The sequence below is a fragment of the Aulonocara sp. 'chitande type north' Nkhata Bay genome, linkage group LG7 (assembly GCF_057382095.1).
Source record: "Aulonocara sp. 'chitande type north' Nkhata Bay isolate Kocher_YH1m ecotype deep benthic linkage group LG7, A_spYH_male_GT1.1, whole genome shotgun sequence".
Classification (NCBI taxonomy): domain Eukaryota; kingdom Metazoa; phylum Chordata; class Actinopteri; order Cichliformes; family Cichlidae; genus Aulonocara; species Aulonocara sp. 'chitande type north' Nkhata Bay.
Genome location: NC_141350.1, coordinates 25,269,465 through 25,287,501, shown reverse-complemented (window position 1 = coordinate 25,287,501; position 18,037 = coordinate 25,269,465). Strand labels below are relative to the sequence as shown.

Genomic DNA, 18,037 nt, shown 5'->3' with positions numbered 1-18,037 from the left:
GGCACATATTTGTCATGCAGGAGGGAGAAAATACAGAAAATATAGAAATGGTGGTGCTGTGTTTAGTCCAAACACCAGTAAGCCACCACATTAAAATTACATGCATAATACATTAACATAAGACTTGTGTTCAGTGTCCTGTGATTTGTGGTCTATATTTATGCTATATTACCACATTCACCTGCATAAATGAGTCACAACAAGAGGGAAACTGAATCAAGAGTCCGACTGTACTAAAGTCAACAACTGGGAAATAATCTGCGATTTTAGTCAGTGTAATGCTCTGCAATGTTGACATTTCTCTCTATCTATGTTTAGTGTTTCCTACTGTCTCACAATGAAGTGCAAGGAAGGAAATGACTGACGAGGCAGAGGTCAAAAAGTTTTATATGTGGAAAATATAGCAATTTTTAATTTGTCCAAAATTAATTGTGTTTGTTACTGCTAGGGCAAACATATGAAGGTCAAACATGCATATATTCATTATTTTGGGGCACTAAAACTAATCAGTCCACCCCACTAGTACAAAAAGTGGTACCATCTGCTTTTGGCTGGTCTTGGTCTTGTCACTGCATTTTGAAAGATAGCTCTTAAGACTTTTGACATGTTCATATGTTATTAGCCATCCTTTCAGTATGTTTGCATTCCAGACTGTTTTTATAATTATAAGAAATGTTGGGACCTATCCTATCCTGTTGATGGGTTACAAGAATATTCATATCATTTTCTTTGCTTCTTTTTTCTTCCACTTTCAGTCACTGAAACAGATATTTGTAATTCTTGAAGAGTTGAAAGTTATATTATTTTCTTATAGTTGAGCATGGGTGAAAGAAATCATTAATACAGATCTAATAAATTATTTAAATTGTAGAAAATGTTGAGGATAATTTATTTAAGTTCTGGTAGTTATGGGCACTGCTACAGATTAATAATACTATTTTAATTAAATACGCATATTTTCAGAACCATAGTGTGTAAAAAAAAAAAAAAATTGATGATCAAATGAAAAGAAATAAAACATTCATTAGACAACTTCACAATATTTTAAGTAGTTTTTTTGTTACCATAAAATAGTCAGCAGCACACAAACACAGCAGGTAAACACTACGAACAACAGTACACCAAATACAATTACATCAAGAACAAAAAATGTACATTTTTAAAAGAATTTCTGAGCAAAACAAGAAAATGAACACATCTAATATAAACATTTGTATGGGGTGCCTGTAGTGCTGTGTTGCTGTGTCCTTTCGGGTTGGTTCGTGTTCTTTCGGCAATTTCCGGTGTTATCTCCTTCTTCAGACTTGATGAAAATACAAAGAACGGGAAGCCCTCCTCTCTCCGTATTAGCTGAGTCGAGACCTTTGTGGTTACCTGAATTTTTTGAGAACATTTTAAAGATTACCCGTAAACAGTTCCGTTTGCGGAGATTTCTGTCTGCTCCGTACAGGGCTCGGGTGAGGTCGAACCCACTCTGCCCGACGTCCTTTCTCGGTGACTTTCGGCTCTTGTCGTTCGAGGGAGGAATGGACGAAGCGGACTCGGCAACGAAAGCGCTCGGGCTGGATGAACCGCCCATCGGCGAGCCGCCGGTGGAGGGAGTGGGCTCGGATACCGAGTCGGAGGCCGAAGTTACCACGATGGCTGTGATGGCGGAACCGGGAAACATCGGCTTAGGAGCCGAGTCCCTACCGAACCCAGACGAGGCCGAGGCTGCCTTTGCAGGTAACACGGGCTACAGTTAGCAGCAGGCCGCTGCTGTGCGAGGTGGCGCTAAAACACAAACTGAGATAATAACGTTAGCACCAGCTGCCTCTTAACCAAACACTGTTTATGTACGGGCACTGCTTTAAACGGGGAGAACATTGTTATCTGCCGAATACATTATTTATTATTCAGAAAAGTTAATGATTCATAAGAGAGACGCTTGAAGATGTGTTTAAAAAAAAAAAAAACTCGGGTGGCCCAGGTGGCAAACACCGAGGAAACCACAAACATGGGATAGGGGCCAATGCAAAACCAATAATAAATGCAGTGGGGAAGACAGGTATAGAAAATACTGATTTTCAATCTCACGTACATCCTTTTGCCCTCATACAAATGTTGTTATTGTTGAAACTAACCCTGCTAATGAGATTAAACGTCTTTGTGTTGTGGAAAGATTGCATTGCAAAGTGCTAAACTAAGTGGTAGCATCAAAACATGCTTGATCTAATAAAGTTTCTTTATTTAGAATTATATACATTATATACTGAGTCTGCACAAGGGAGACTCAGCCAATGTAGCAGCAATGCAAACTCAAAATACAAAATTTATACACATATATTTATACAAATGCTAAAGACAAAAAAACAAACAAATAAAACGTAGTATCTCAATCACATTTCACATTTTAAATTCCATTTAAATTCAGCAGTAGATACTGTAAAAGCATATTTAGTGTTTAGTATGAAAATACTGTGTTACCCTGATCTGGTGAAACCCACGGAACGTTAAAAAGTAAAAATGTGAAAGCTTCAGATGGATACTACAATAAAATACTTGATTTTCAGCCAAGTGTACATGAGCAAACATGTAACATGATCTTTTCACCATGTTATCAATGATTAAAAGTAAAGAGTTGTCCTTTTACCTTCTACTTCTTTAATAGTTCCAGTTAGCTACAGGATTGTGCAAAATCTTGAGCCAACCCTTCTTTATATTTTGTTTGGGAAATGGGTGCAGTAGTTTATTGAAACGTACAAACAAACATGGAAATACTGTGTACATAAGGCAAAACTAAAGTCTTTATAATTCTGATGATTTTAAAAGTCAATATTTGGTATGAATATCTTTAAGGAAGCTTTCTTTTAACTTCTTTAAATAGTCTTCAGGAATAGTTATTCAAGGACACTCAAAATCTCTTCTTTAGATGCAGTCTTTTGTTCCCTGTCATGATGAGAGATTTGGGAGATTAACAGTACTCTAGTCCAGTGGAATTGGTGAGGGTGTATGGGTCAGGCAGCTCATTATGGTAAATGGTAAATGGCCTGTATTTGTATAGCGCTTTACTAGTCCCTAAGGACCCCAAAGCGCTTTACACATCCAGTCATCCACCCATTCACACACACATTCACACACTGGTGATGGCAAGCTACATTGTAGCCACAGCTGTCCTGGGGCGCACTGACAGAGGCGAGGCTGCCGGACACTGGCGCCACCGGGCCCTATGACCACCACCAGTAGGCAGCGGGTGAAGTGTCTTGTCCAAGGACACAACGACTGAGACTGTCCGAGCCGGGGCTCGAACCGGCAATTTTCCGATTACGGACACACCGTTGTGTGCGATGCCACATTCCATCCGAAAATTGTAACATATCAGTAACATATACCACAGACATGACTCATCATGTATTTGTCCCAAGTATAATATTTCCCCTCATCCATCTGTTCATTTCCTTCTGCTTAAACTTTATTATTTAAAGCCTGAGAGTAATGTTATGGTGTGGAGTGTGAAAAGTGAGGACCTGGAGGCAGGATTCAAAAACAAAACAAGCTATTTACTGGGCTAGAATGAGTAAATCAAAACAGAGTTCTCAGAATGGAATCCAAATGGCAAGAAAATATAGGGATTGAGGCAGGCAGGAAAACAGTACAACGTGAATACAGTCAGACTAAAACTATGTATATACACAAGGTAATGGGGGGATTAGAGACAGCTAAGCTAACACAGGTGTAGACAATCACACAATGGGTCAGAGGAGGAAGTAGAGCCGAACACAATGCGCAAGAGACTATCAAAATAAAACAGAAAAAGTTGAACATGGGAACACTGGGCACAGAGACGGAAGCTAAACCAGACCACAGGGAACATGGGGAGGGGGGTGAATGAAAAAAGAGAAATAGAGTACTAGCAAACTGTAGTAATGAACAGAAACTAGATAGCAAAACTAACACAACAAAATGCTAAATTACTGTGAAGAAAAAGTTCAAGCAGCAAAAGAAAAACAAGAAGCAAACGGAGCAACAAAGACTAAAAAACAAAACAAGACATCCAGTACCATGACTGATATAGATGAAAATCATTCATTCTCATAAGCACATAATAGAAGAGTCTTCTGATTCTGGTAATACCAGTGTTTATTGTTTTCTATGTTACCTGCTTTAGGTCATTATTATTGTAATCCTCCTTTGTAGTTTTTATTCATACTGTATTCCTGCTAATCTGGAGGTTTATGTGTCGATGAAATTTCTTGTTGTTGATCAGATGTGACGGCAGTTACAGTGGGTGGCGTTCATGCGACAGAGGACAATGTTTTCACCACAACAGTCGCCACATCTGGGAGTCTCCCTGAACACGTGCTGGTAGATTAACACACACTTGACTAGATCCATTCCCCTTCTATTTTTGCCATTTATCACATTTTGATGATGATAAACAGTATCTTATGACATTATTTACAGAAAATTGAGGTGACGTTGAATAAAAACCAATTAATGTTAAATGTCCTCAGCACAGAACTGATTCATTTGTGCACGTTAGCACTGTAGCGTTAATTATTAGAACCTAATTCACAAAATCACATGGGCTTCCCTGCTGACTACTCGAGTAGTTTTTTACAACATCAACATATTCTCATACCTCTTATGCTGCTCCATGATTATGAGTGTATGTACTCCTTCCACATCTGTCACAGAGCGGCAGGACCACTCTCCAGCTGGGTGAAGGTCTCAGTACCCAGAAGGCTACTCTGATTGTGGTTCACACTGACGGCAGCATCGTGGAAGCAGCTGGCCTCAAGTCCGCTGCCACCATCACATCAGGTACACCCCTGTGTGTGTGTGTGTGTGTGTGTGTGTGTGTGTGTGTGTGTGTGTGTGTGTGTGTGTGTGTGTGTGTGTGTGTGTGTGTCTACAGGTGTCTGGTAATCTGAAATGTCTGATCTGTGCATTTTTTTATGTTCTCCTGTGCTTCTCCCAGGTCCACAGACTCCACCCACTCCTCTGACTCCACCCCAGGACAAAGACTCCTGCTCCAAGTATAACTGGGATCCCTCAGTTTACAACAATGAGCTGCCAGTACGCTGCAGGAATACCAGCGGACTTCTGTACAAAAACAGACTGGGATCAGGTGATTATCACACCTATGCATGCTATATCACATGGTCAAGCTGATCTTGTTATTCAGGTTACTGTGGAGATGTAAAACTCCTGATTAACTGGTTGTAGTAGGTTAGAACTGTGATCAAACATTTGCAAAAACTGGCAACGAGTCTTTCACATCCCTGTGGTGGAATTTTACCCATCTTATTTTAGTATAATTATTTTAATTCAGCCACATTATAGCGTTGTTGAGTGTGAAGGGCCAATTTAAGGACATGCCAAACAATCTCAGTCAAATTTAAGACCAGACTTTGAGTAGGCCACTCTGCTTTTGTCTCATGAGCAGTTCAGAGGTGGACTTGCTGGTAGAGCAGGGCGATATGACCAAAAATATTTATCACAATATACATTTGAAAATTTGTGATAACGATATAACTGACGATATAATCGACACTAGACAAAATACTTTACAACTCCACAACTTTATTAGTGCAAAAAAAAATCAACATATTTTCACTTAAACAAGCAGCTGTTTTTTTTATGTGCATTAAAGTTATATAAAAATTTAACAGTGCAAATGCAAATTCCTTGCTGACAGTTTAACCAAAAGGCATTTCCAGCGGAAACTGGCTGACATATCCTCAGCATAACCATGTATAATATCCACAAAACTTAAAAAGAGGTTATACACACACAATACGGTAATATTATGTTGAAGCACAGTACGTATCACTCCGCCAGGCTCCTGCCTACGATAGCCCTAATGCTCCGACAATCCATCAAGCGGTGCGGCTTCGTAGCTTAGCAAAGTCGTACTAAAACATTCAACAGATGTTCGAGCGCCGTGTACTAGTGATGTGCGATATCACTGATTTCCTTTCCGATCCGATACCAAGTAAAATTCAGGGTGGTATCGGTGATACTGATCCGATACCGATACTCTGTACAAAAACTTAATGTTTCATTGTATTGCATAATGCAATATATAATTGTATTATGTAATTGTAATAATAACATAACCATATTGCTTCATAATGATTAGAGGACAACTTGTTTTTATTGCTTAATAATGCAGAATAATCATATAGAAATAAAAAAAAAACAACCCTGAAGTTGTGAGCTATTTGAGCATGTTGCCTGCCTGCAGCACTATGAACTCCGCGAGAGACGTCTGTCTCCCCCTAGCAGCACCTGCCCCTCTCCTCTTCAGTTCGCCTCAACATAAGCTCATCATATTCTGTGATATGATTTACTCTGAGGTGTTTGACAAGGTCAGTGGTGTTGCCACAACACCTCACTGTCTTGCCACATATATCACAAACCGCGTCTTGGCTGTTTGTGGAGGTAAAATACATCCACACATGACTCTGTTTGCGCTCAGCCATTGTTGTGAGTGTGCACCCTAGGGGCTGCGACACATTTATACAGCCGTATTTCGCACATGACTATGAAAGGCGTAAGAGGAAGTAGTTCCTTCCAAATTAGACAATCCGAATGATATAGTTTCTTTCTACTGCGTTCATTTTAATGGAAAACTACAAATTTACCCCACAGTACTAAAATATCGATATTATAATATGAGAATCGATTCTAGAACATAAATTGCTGGTATCGGAAGAATCGATATTTCAGTATCGATCCGCACATCACTACCGTGTACCACATAAAATCGTTTCGAGGTCAGTAAACACAACCAGAATTCAAAAATAAGGCGCACGGGATTATAAGGGGCACTGTCGATTGTCAGAAAAATCAAAGGATTGATTTTAAGTGTGCCGTATTTTTAAAAAAACGCGGTAATAATGACGGCCCGCTAGCATGCTCTACCAAAAATAGTGCTATGTTGTGTATCTGATGGACGAAAGCTAAACCAGTTCCACACCACTGAAGTTGCAGCATTTTTACAAACCAGTTCTGGTTCATCCGTTTCATTCAATGATCCACTTTCGCCCTTCTCATTCTCCGTCACCGCCATGCTTTTTTCACCATGTGCGTATAAAAAACAAAGGCACTGCGCATGCGGGTTTTACCCATATTCTATCGCGATATTTCATTTTCTTATCATTGCCCAACATTATACTGGTATTACCGTGAACGGTATGATATGGCCCAGCTCTACCTGCTGGTGTGTTTCAGATCATTATCCTACTGCATAACCCAAGTGCACTTGAGCTTCAGGGCATAAGCTAATGGCTGGACATTCTCCTTCAGGATTTTCAAGTAGAGAGGAGAATTCATGAGTCCATCAGTTATGCCAAATTGTTCCCATCCTTAAGCAGCAAACCTATGATCGCACCACCACCACGTTGCTTGACTGTTGCTATGACGTATTTTTATGAAATGCTGTGTTAGTTCTACAGCAGAACACAAACCAAAAGAAATTCAAAAAAATTCCAATTTTTAAAGGTCAGTTCACAGAATATTCTTCCACCATTGTTTTCCAGTTTCTTTCTTTTTCTTGAATTATCATCACTGACCATGATTGAGACATGTGAGGCAATTCATAAATGTTCTGACTTCTTCTTTCTTGTAGCCTATTTTTGTCAGACAGGTGCTACTTAAGTGACTTTTTTTTAAATTCAACTGGCCTGGTAATACTTGGGTGTGACTGGTGAAAGTTTACTCAGCTCTCCAAAAAAGTGGTTAACAAAAGTTAATTCATTATTTAACAAGAAAGGGCAATTACTTTTTCCACATAGGGCCATGTTGGTTGGTTTGGATATCCTCCCCTTAATAAATTAGATCATTATTGCAAACAGCATTTTATATTTACTGTTTTTATCTTTTCTAATATTAAAATTAGTTTCGATGACCTGAAACATGTGTGACACATGTTATTAAAAATAAGAAAAATAAGAAATTACCAATAATTTTCACAACACTCTATATTCCTTCAGCTATATTTGCTTTTTATAATTTGCTATATACAAGTGACAGTGTTCCTTTTGCCTGTTTGACCTCATGATGGCACTGTTGTCTCACTGCTAATACAGAGGCACAATAGACAAAATGATGTAGAAGCTTGCCTTTATTACCATATTGTTGTTATAGTAGCAAGACGGGTTAAAGTTCTGGTGCAGAACAATTTTTTATTCACTACCTGGGTCTGGATGCAGTTTTCCCCTCCAGGGGCAAGGGTACCTAGACCTGGGGTATAGACTACGTTTGGGGAGTGTGATTGTGTGTACAGTGTCTCTGTATGTCTGTCTCCACGTTGGGTGAGTGCTGAGTATTTGCATATGAGAGCATGAGGGTGGGAATGGATGTTTGTATCTGTGTGTGCCTGTTTGTTTGTGTCTATATGTCAGGTCGGGTATCAGACGCCACCTCTCTGGGGACATCTCAGGCCCTCCAAGGTATGGAGGCCTATCTCCCCCCAGCACTCCCCCTGCCAGTTGCAGACGCCCTCAGACATCGGTGCATTGGTGGGTCTTTGTGTCCGGGGATGGGCGTCCAGGTACGCACCGGCTCACTCCTTGGTGGCTGCTTATCGGGGCCTGGAGCCTGGGGCTCGCTCGGGCCACTTTCGGGGTGGGGTGCCCTAGGCCTCTCGGCCTGGGGCTCGGTCACTCTAGCACAGCTGGGTGCCGGCAGAGCTCACGGGCACGTCATTGCAACCCCCCCTGGCTTCTGCTCCGCGGCTGCTGAGTGACCCCTCATCTGGGGCTCTCCTCAGCACTTTCTGGGACAGTGGCGCGGTTGCCCCTCCGTTGGTCTTCCTTGGTCTCTTGTGCTCTAGGGGCCTCTGGATGTCTGGAGCCTGGATCTCCTCTATACCTGCTTCATGCCGTAGCAGATCATTACATGAAGGAACCTTTTAAATACAAGCGCGCTCATGCTCACAGGTGTACACACGGGTGCTCACAGACACAAACTACACCCTTTTTGGCTCCTACCTCAAAGAACACTGTGCGCTGTAAATCTTGACCTCCCTCCCCCCGGTCATGTCTGTCCCATCTGCAACAACTGAAAATAAAATAAAATAAATAAATAATAATAACAAAAGTCAATCAAATGGACCAATACGGCAAGGCAGGGATGGTCCACTTGGTAAAGTAATTCCGTTGGGCTTCTCTCTTTGCCTTCAGACAATAATTCTGATGGCAAAAGAACCAAACAGGACAGGTGGCCAAAAAAAAAAAAGGACAATTTTTTTTTTTATGCTAGAGTTTTGATGGGAGGTTGGAACATGAAGTTGAGCTAGACGGGACGAGCAATAAATTTTTGTGCCATTAAGAGGGTGTAGCCCCCAACACTAAAATGTGTTGAGAAGTAGTTGGGATAAAATCAAAGGTACTTCTATCCAGAGTGAAATATTATAGTCAAGACTCTTTTATACTGTGTATATTTTGAGTTACTTGTTTTATTGCTGCCCACACTCACAGTGTTGTGTTTTGTCAGGGGGCAAAGGTCGCTGCATCAAACACAACCAGCAGTGGTACACTCCCACTGAGTTTGAAGGTCTCGCAGGGCGAGCAAGCAGCAAAGACTGGAAGAGGAGCATCAGATATGCTGGCAGACCTCTGCTCTGCCTCATACAGGTAATTAAATATACTGCTTCACTACTATCTCACTATCGTACTACTGCAGTGCTGCACTGTATTGTGTGATGCAAAGAAATTTGCATTTCCAATTTGTGAATTTGGATTTTCCTAAGCTAATCTTGAGCCACGAAACTAGCAAAGTATTCTAGAGTCAAATGTGAGACCATCTGTCTGATAGCTAAAAATCGACTGATTGGCTCATGCAGCTGGACAATGATCCTAAGAACACCAACAAATATGAAACAGAATAGCTGAAAAAGAAAAGTATCAAGATGTTGCAATGGCCTTTGACATTAAGAGAGATGTGCATAAATGAACCCCTGTAAACCTCAATGAACTGAAGCAACGTTGTAAAGAAGAGTGAGCCAGAATTTCTCAACAACAATGTGAGAGACTGATAAAGTCACACAGAAAACAATTACTGTTCTAAAACTTTTTTTCTAGTTAGTCCTTTGTTTATAAAAGGAGGTGGGCCAAGTCCATGCAAAACCTCATGCAGTAAACCTGTGTTTGCAGGAGCGTATCTTGAACCCCCATGCTGCCTCCTGTACCTGTGCAGCCTGCTGTGATGACCTGATAGCGGTGAGTGAAGTGGACAAGTCCTGATGAGCTTTTAAATCAGCCTGTTAATTAGAAATTATTTAAATTATCATAATCTGAGATGTTACACATAATATCTGAATAATATCTGTTTGTGTTCATCTTATTTTTTGCATCATTAGTGTCCAAAGGAGGGAGACTCTCTGGGAGAAGAAAATATCAGCATGGTAAATGATTTTTTCTTTTTGTTTTTTTGTTTTTTGTAAATGTCCATCACTATAACTTCATTTCCAGATGCTTTATCTTGCGATCTATATGGAGATACATTATCATTAAACAAAATAATAATGATTCTCTCAGTCTGTGCTGTGATCACATCTCAGGGTGAATATTAGAGCAGTGTGCCTATTAATAAACAAGATGGCTTCTTTTTTAGGCCTTCTTCTAGTCCCCAGTTTAAACACAGAAGGGAGCTACTTCTTCTGCGACACAAGGGCTTCACATGTAATTTTTCTTGAGGCATCATTTAAGCTTTGAGGCTTCTTGATTAAGTCTCTACGAATCAAAAATATACAACAAAGCAAATTAAAGCAGTCTGGGCTTTCCTTACTGGCTCAACAAAACTCAAAACCTAAACATATATAACATGTGTCGCGCGATGGTTATTGGTTTTCTTTGTTAACTCGGGTTCCCTCCATGCTCACATAGATGGCAGCATGTGACACATTGCTCTAATCTTGTACCACAAAATCAAATGGATCAGTTGAGCACCAGCTACTCAAAGGAACAGCTGATACAGCTCTATGACATCAAATAAGGCTGCACCAGAATCTGGTGATTTGGTCATCGCAGGAGCACAAGTGCACTCTGTGCTGCTGTTACTTGTGAAATGACAGCTGCACATTAGAGCGCTAACATTTAGCCCTTTACAGTAATGTATGATAATAATAATAATAACTTCATTTTGAATTTTTGTTTTCTGTTCAGGTTAGTTTCACTAGACATCCCAGTAACAACAACATTTGCACCAAAACCTTCTTATGCAATTATTATTAGTTAATAGTTTTAGTTACTGCACAATATATATATATTTTTTTATTTGTTTTTTTACATTGTTACTTAAATTAATAGAAATGTAACTAAATATAACTGTAAGTACTTAGTGATGACTATCTTAAAACAGACATGATTTTAAAACAGTAATGGTTTATCGGTATCAGCAGTCATTTTGTTGTCTCTGCTTTCATTTGATTTCTTAGATGTTGCGTTGATTTTATCTCTGTTCCCTTTCTGCTTGACTCAGACCGGCCCCGTACGCCTCTTTGTCCCGTACAAGAGACGAAAGAAGGACACTGAGCCTGTGATCATTCCTGCCAAGAAGGAACTTCCTGCTACCAAGAACATTACGTTGACTCCGGGAACCACATGTAGGTCACATGTGCTCACAGCTCATGATTTGGTAACTTTGTGCACTTACAGCCAGGGATAGTTGTTTTGACCTAGAATTCATCTTCCTTCTCAAATCATTTCCTGTACTTAAATTTGTGTTCCTGAAAAATTTTATTAATTAAAAGTTTATTCTCAAGTTCTCAAAATCAGATCTGTAAAGTAAAAAATGTAAGCCCAACCTTTAAACTATTTGTTGTCCAAACATGAATCACACTTCTGTTTGTTTCTTACAGTCACAGTGTCCCCATCTGGGCAGTTCACTACTTCTGGGACCTTGACCTTTGACCGCACGCCAACAGGCGATGCTGCTGCTGCCATCATCTCAGAGGGCTCGGCACAGAGCGAGGTGTTTGCCAGCACCGCAGGTACCATCCCCTGAGTGACTGAGAATTCATTCAGTCGTACATTGTAGTGCATTTGTTTGAGTAGGCACTTAAACAATCACAATTCTCAGTGTGGGAATCAGCCCATTGGTCCTTGAAATTATTCACCTCCACAAACACAAAAATATATACATATCCTGCATGGAAAACCAAACCGTTTGGTTTTGAATTTAGTTGTTTTAATCAACATCCATGCAGGATATGTATATATTTTTGTTTTTGTGTTTGAACCCTATTATATGGAAAGTCATTTCACTCTAGATCGACAATATACACCTTCACAGTTTTACTTATTCAATATCAAGTCAGTCTGATTTTGGATTTCAAAAAAACCCCAAAAAACAAGAAGTTTCCTTTTGATAGCCTTCAGAATTCAGCCTGCTTTGACTGTTTTTCTGGAGACTGTCTTGATGGCAGTAAATGTCACCGTTGTGGCTCTTTTACTGAAGTAGTCTGTGTGTTAACTTAATAAAAAAGGACCTCAGCAAAACTCAAAAACATTGACATTTTAAAAGCTTATAATCAAAAAAGCTCAGATACTGTGGGAGGAGTCTGACTGCAAAATGTAGGAAAAGCAGCCAAAACATGCTCAGAATATGTGGAACCTCAAGACTAATGAAAAACCTCCAGGTGTCAGGCCTATGAAGTGTGCAAAGCTGCTATTAAAGAAGAATGTAGTTATTTTAATCAACATCCAAAATACAATTTGGTCTGTTTGCACTTAAAGCAAGGAGTACAGTGAATCACTCGAACACTTCCAATGTGTGGCCGTTTTAAACCATCACCAGCTGAGATACAGACAGGTCCAAGTCTAAAAATAACCAGACATCTATCACACACTGTGTTTTAACACATCCTTGAGAAACAAAAAAGGTGTGTGAGTGCTCTCACAGGTAAATGGTGGTGTGTTTTACACTATAACACTTTAGTAGACTCTTACTTTCTTACTACCCTGACAGAAAAAGGTACAAAAAATCTAATTAAATTTGATTCTGTGGACTTAAAATGATGACAAAGCTTACAAGCAGAAGCACTGAGGCCTGGGTTGCTTCGTTAACCTTGTGGTGAAGGACACAGAGGCAGTTCAGACAGCTCACATGTGTGACTACTTGTGGAGACTCATTGCCCAGTTCTGTAGACAATCCATAATCCATTGTCTGGGACTACAGCTGGTGACAATGGTCCTTTTTCTGCTCTGATTATTGTCTGCGAGCTGGTCAATCACTCTAACCAGAACCTGTTTGAGAGCTGGTTCAACCTAAGCTGAGCTCTCTGAGGCTGCAGAGCAGAAGACTACTGTTGTAAACTGCAGTTCAAGGTGCTGGAGTCTTGCCTGCTTTAGCACATTTATCGCTACGGGTAATTTCCAACTCATGTACCTTGTTGGGTTTTTACATTCACAAAGTGAGACATAAAAAACGCCTTAGATAAATGATTTCAAAGCGCATTTATTTTGAAACTGCTATCAAATTGGTTTCTGATCATTTTATTGCCGTGCTTGATTGGCCAGCCAATCCCACTCACCTGAACCTCACCTGTTGGGTATTATCAAGAGGAAGATGAGAAACAGCCAACCCAGAAATGCAAATGAGAGATACCAAAGCAACCTAGGCTTCAAAAACACTTCAGCAGGCCCAAAAGCTGATCACCTCAATGCCACACCATGCTGAATCAGCAGTTAGTGGCAAAGACATTCAGCCAAATACTGAGTTTGTACATAAAGATACTTTTCAGACGTTGGACATTTCTTTATTGTAAATCCATTTTTTTAGTTGATCTTAGGAAATATTCTAATAATAGGATACACCAGATTTTCATGAAACTGTAACAGCAAATTTCAGACAGTGTAGCAGAAAAAGATCCACAGCTGTCTTTTCTTCTCTCGCTCAGTGCTAACGGCATTGCCAGCGTTAGCTGTTGCTCATCAGCCAGTTCAGGCCAAAGTCGCAGTGGCAGCTGCAGCGGCGTCTCCATCGGCAGGGCTTGTGGCTGGGCTTGATGTGGGGCCTATTGGGGGAGCAGAGCCAATAGTGAGCGAGGGGCAGAAGAACACTTGGATATACCTGGAGGAGATGGCCAACACACTGCTGAACAATGTCCAGCAGCTCAAGGCTCTGATCGAACAGGCCAAAAACTCTGCAGGGGACCCTGTAGGGGTCAGAAGTAATGGCGGCAGGAAGGAGGTGAGCACACACACACACATACACAAAAGGTGTGAGATTTAGATCAGCAGTAACAACAAATGGATTTGACTTTAATCTTTGTTTTGTGTGTGTGTGTGTGTGTGTGTGTGTGTGTGTGTGTGTGCGTGTTTAGTGTGGTCTTACCCAGCCGTTTCAGAACCAGATCTCATTTCAGCAGCCAGATGACTCTGAAGCTAAGAGGGGCACTGAAATCACTGAGATCATCATCAATGTATGACATGCTTACATACACACTCACTTGCTCCAAAATATTATTGAAATTCCTTACATTTCTTATTTAGCACAAGTCTTAAAGAAGTATTGTGACCTGAGACATCCACACTTTTAGTTCCAAGCACACTACATTTCACAATTAGGTGTTTGTTTTTTTTTTTTAATAGTCTCCCACGCGACTTTCCCCTCATTCATGAATAAGACCCTGAGATACTTTAATTTGTTGCTTCTATTCTGACATGGAATGGACTTCTCATGCCTGCAGCTGCCACCTTGTCATGTTGGAGGGTTTTGAGGGTCCTAGTAATCAAAGTCTTTAACCCATGGGGCTGAGCCCGAATGAGTCACATGGCCCAGTCATTCTGTGGGCCCATCATCTGCAGGAGGTGCCAAAAGGGTCAGGTGCAATGTAGTAATTATAGCAACTAGCTCCTGGGTCATGGAATGAATACATTTTTTAAGATTATTTACATCTTATTGTTAAAAAATTCTGATTTGCAAATTACCCCAAAAGTTTGAGGCACAAATACTGCATTGAACACCTCGTGTATCTAAAACTCCAGTGTAAATATAAAAAAAAAAACACATGGAAGCAGAGAATTTTAGTCTTCTTTTCTTTTTTTAATCAAGCTTTTGGATTATACCATATACTGTAAAGAAGCATATAGATATAACGAGTTATCAAGACAAGAGTTCTCAGTGACAAAGTTCTTGATGAATCATCTGCAGAGCTGAATGCTGTAGCTATCATGTTCACAGGCTCCTGCTTTGTTTCTGCAGCAGATGTGCGTAAACTGTGGCCGGGTGGCGATGAGTGAGTGCACAGGCTGTCACAAAGTCAACTACTGCTCCACATTTTGCCAGAGGAAGGTAAGACTCAACTGTCTTTTTTCTGTCAGACACACAAAAAATAGACAGATTTCCCTGACATTTGTTATGAGTCTTTACTAATGTTTTTTCATGACAGTGCAGTTTAAAAAATAATTTATTGTTACAGCAGTCGTTGATTACTCTGTTACATTCAAATCAGCTGGTAGTTGGATTTGTTGGGTTTCAAACGTGTTTCCAACAGGGGTGTTGAAGAGTTGTGCAAAATCAAACTCATAACATGCCTGTAAAGTGTTTCTGCTGTTTCTTCTTACTGATATATTTGCAAATAGCTATAACTTACTGGTTTGGTTTTTAAAGCCTTAATATACGTGTGTTGGCTGCAGCCATGTTTTTTTTCCAGAGGTGACCATATTTGGAGGTAATCCTAAATTATCAGCTAAAGTTAACAAATATTGTCAGCAAGCTGCATTCATAAACTAATCCCCTCATAGGTACACTATAATTTTTATAAAGTAACAGACTATAGACTACACTACAATACAATACAATACAACTTTATTTATATAGCACATTGAAAAACCAACGGTATACCAAAGTTCTTCACAATAAAACAGCAGGTTAAAACATGAATAATATAAGACCATTAACAAAGTACTGAATATGCTTACAGGTCAATGGCACTAATTACACAAGAATAAAAATGAATATCAAATCAAAGTTGCTAAAAACACACAGGTTTTAAGTAGAAAAAGATATAAAGAAAGATAAAATTGGAATTAAGTATAAAATACAGGCGTTAACTAACCGGGAAAGAATGATTAAATAAGTGCGTTTTTAATCATGATTTAAATGATTGGATGGAGTCAGACTATGCTGCAATACTAGAACTTTACCCACTAAAACTGAAGCACAGACTTCTAGATGATCTGTACCACACAGGAAGCCATACTATTTGTCAGATCATTCAGTTAAAATGTTCATAAAGGCACTAACAATGTAAACACATGTTTGAGGCCTTGCAGGCAGTTTTTGACATTTTTCTTTTCATTTTTCATGCCAAAAGGTTGCTACTTGATTTTCAAAATCAGTCACTTCACACGTCCGTCTCTTTTGTCCACAGGACTGGAAGGACCATCAACACACCTGCACTCAGTCAGCAGGGGGCATGGCTGTCCAGCAGGAAGAGCCAATCACAGCCATTGACATGGACAAAGTGAAGTGAAGGTGTAGCAGTTTAGGAAAAAGCGTGTGCATCGTTTCAGTGAGGTTAACAGCTGCTGCAGACTGAATGACCTAAACTGGGAGAACACACCTGCTTGAAAATAGCAGTATTTAGAGAGTTTAGTGTGAAGGTTTTTTCTCAGGCTGACATGTAAAAAAAGGTCACTGATGGAGTGAGAGCTGAAGTTAGACTAGACTGACTTAGCATTTATGAAAAGTATTAAGGAGTCTTATTGCAGCAGTATCCAATGAAGTGGTGGTTCTAACTAATATTTTCATCATAAATTTATCTTGTCCCTAATTCTATCATATTTTAGCGACTTTATTACATTGCGTCATCAGTTGTCATATGGTCTATATCTTCCATCAGCCACTGTTACCTCTCCGCTGTTGCCATTTTACCTCGTTTACCTCATTATTCTCTAAAAACAGTCCTGATTAAAGAGGACATCTTCTTTTTTGTTATGTATGCATGAGCACAGTGGCCAGATTTTGGGTTCAGTGTATGTACAAGTAATCCCTGTGAGTCAAAAGTTCAGACTTCAAAGTGCTAATATGGTCATCTCAGGAAATCAGCTTTGGCTGCTGCAACCTGCTATTGAATCCTTCTGTTTGAAAGGGAGAGCCAATCAGAAGAAAGTTGGTCAATCTTTTGACGTCTACATTTTGATGATGAAACGCAAGACAATTATTTTTAGAGTTAAATAACAATGTGTTTTGGGGAAAATTTTTCAGTTTCAGTCCCCTCATGCCAAAACTTTGCAGAACATTTTTCAGCAGACAGAAATGACATATTTTGATATTAAAGAATCAAAGTTGGTTATCACTGATGAGGATTTAGAGAATTTAAAGTTGAGGATCTATCTTTAATTCAGGATGATGAAGTGACTTGAACATGAAACAAACAAAACTGCTGTCCTGAATGTTTTTATTTTTTTCTGGCAAAAACTATGTATGTAAATTATTATTTTCTTACATTTGTATATGTGTGTTATTCTGTTGCTACAGAGCCCTTGAAGTCCAGAAAGAATGTACAGGTATTATAAGCAATTGTAAATATAAAGGTAAAGATCGTTTTTCTTTGTGTTTCACTGATTAATAAAAAGAGTTCAGCAAACTACTAGTGTTATTTGTTTGGTTTTTTTTGGTTGTTATTTTATACATTAAGGCCATTTCTCTTCTTTTTGCACATTTAGCTTTTTTAATTTCCCTGATGTGCAGCTAAATAGAGTTTTGCTTTTTAATAACAAGTTGGTAGCCTACCTGCTATATTAGAGTGACTCCTTATTAATCATTTTGGACATGACATTTGATTCTGCTGGGTCTCAGGCCCAGCAGCACTCAGGTGTCTGCTGCTGATCACTGATAGTGACGGAACGAGCCATTTCTGGCACTTACTGCTTAGCCTAACCACAGCGAGGCAATTTTATTGACTTAATGCCAAAATTCACATCTGTAAATGTAGAGTTGAGGGATTTAAAAAATCGCCTTCCCTGTTGGCCTGGCCTGTTTTGATTGATGTAATCTGTTGGCCTTCTTGACTTTTCACTATCAAATAATGATAATGTTC

The 18,037-nt window shown here is 39.6% G+C and overlaps 1 protein-coding gene across 2 annotated transcripts; it reads left to right on the top strand.

Annotated features, from left to right (window-relative positions):
- The first annotated feature begins 18 nt into the window (after positions 1–18).
- Positions 19–17,581, top strand: deaf1 (DEAF1 transcription factor). Of its 2 annotated transcripts, none has more exons than XM_086299615.1 (13): positions 19–1,725; positions 4,247–4,344; positions 4,677–4,803; positions 4,961–5,110; positions 9,484–9,623; positions 10,143–10,208; positions 10,349–10,393; positions 11,470–11,593; positions 11,849–11,980; positions 13,889–14,181; positions 14,315–14,413; positions 15,199–15,285; positions 16,367–17,581. In XM_086299615.1, the coding sequence occupies exons 1-13, from the start codon at positions 1,308–1,310 to the stop codon at positions 16,466–16,468; spliced, it is 1,881 nt and encodes a 626-aa protein (XP_086155741.1). In that variant the 5' UTR covers positions 19–1,307; the 3' UTR covers positions 16,469–17,581. The 2 variants fall into 2 exon arrangements, with proteins under 2 accessions (XP_086155741.1, XP_086155740.1); XM_086299614.1 differs by having other exon boundaries at positions 15,196–15,285.
- The last annotated feature ends 456 nt before the right edge of the window (positions 17,582–18,037 follow it).

Bases quoted from the DNA above. Each gene is read 5' to 3' on its own strand.
- deaf1 (XM_086299614.1), top strand. From the start codon at position 1,308: ATGAAAATACAAAGAACGGGAAGCCCTCCTCTCTCCGTATTAGCTGAG. The intron at 4,804-4,960 runs GTACACCCCTGT...TGCTTCTCCCAG, and splicing joins CGCTGCCACCATCACATCAG to GTCCACAGACTCCACCCACT. The intron at 5,111-9,483 runs GTGATTATCACA...GTGTTTTGTCAG, and splicing joins CAAAAACAGACTGGGATCAG to GGGGCAAAGGTCGCTGCATC.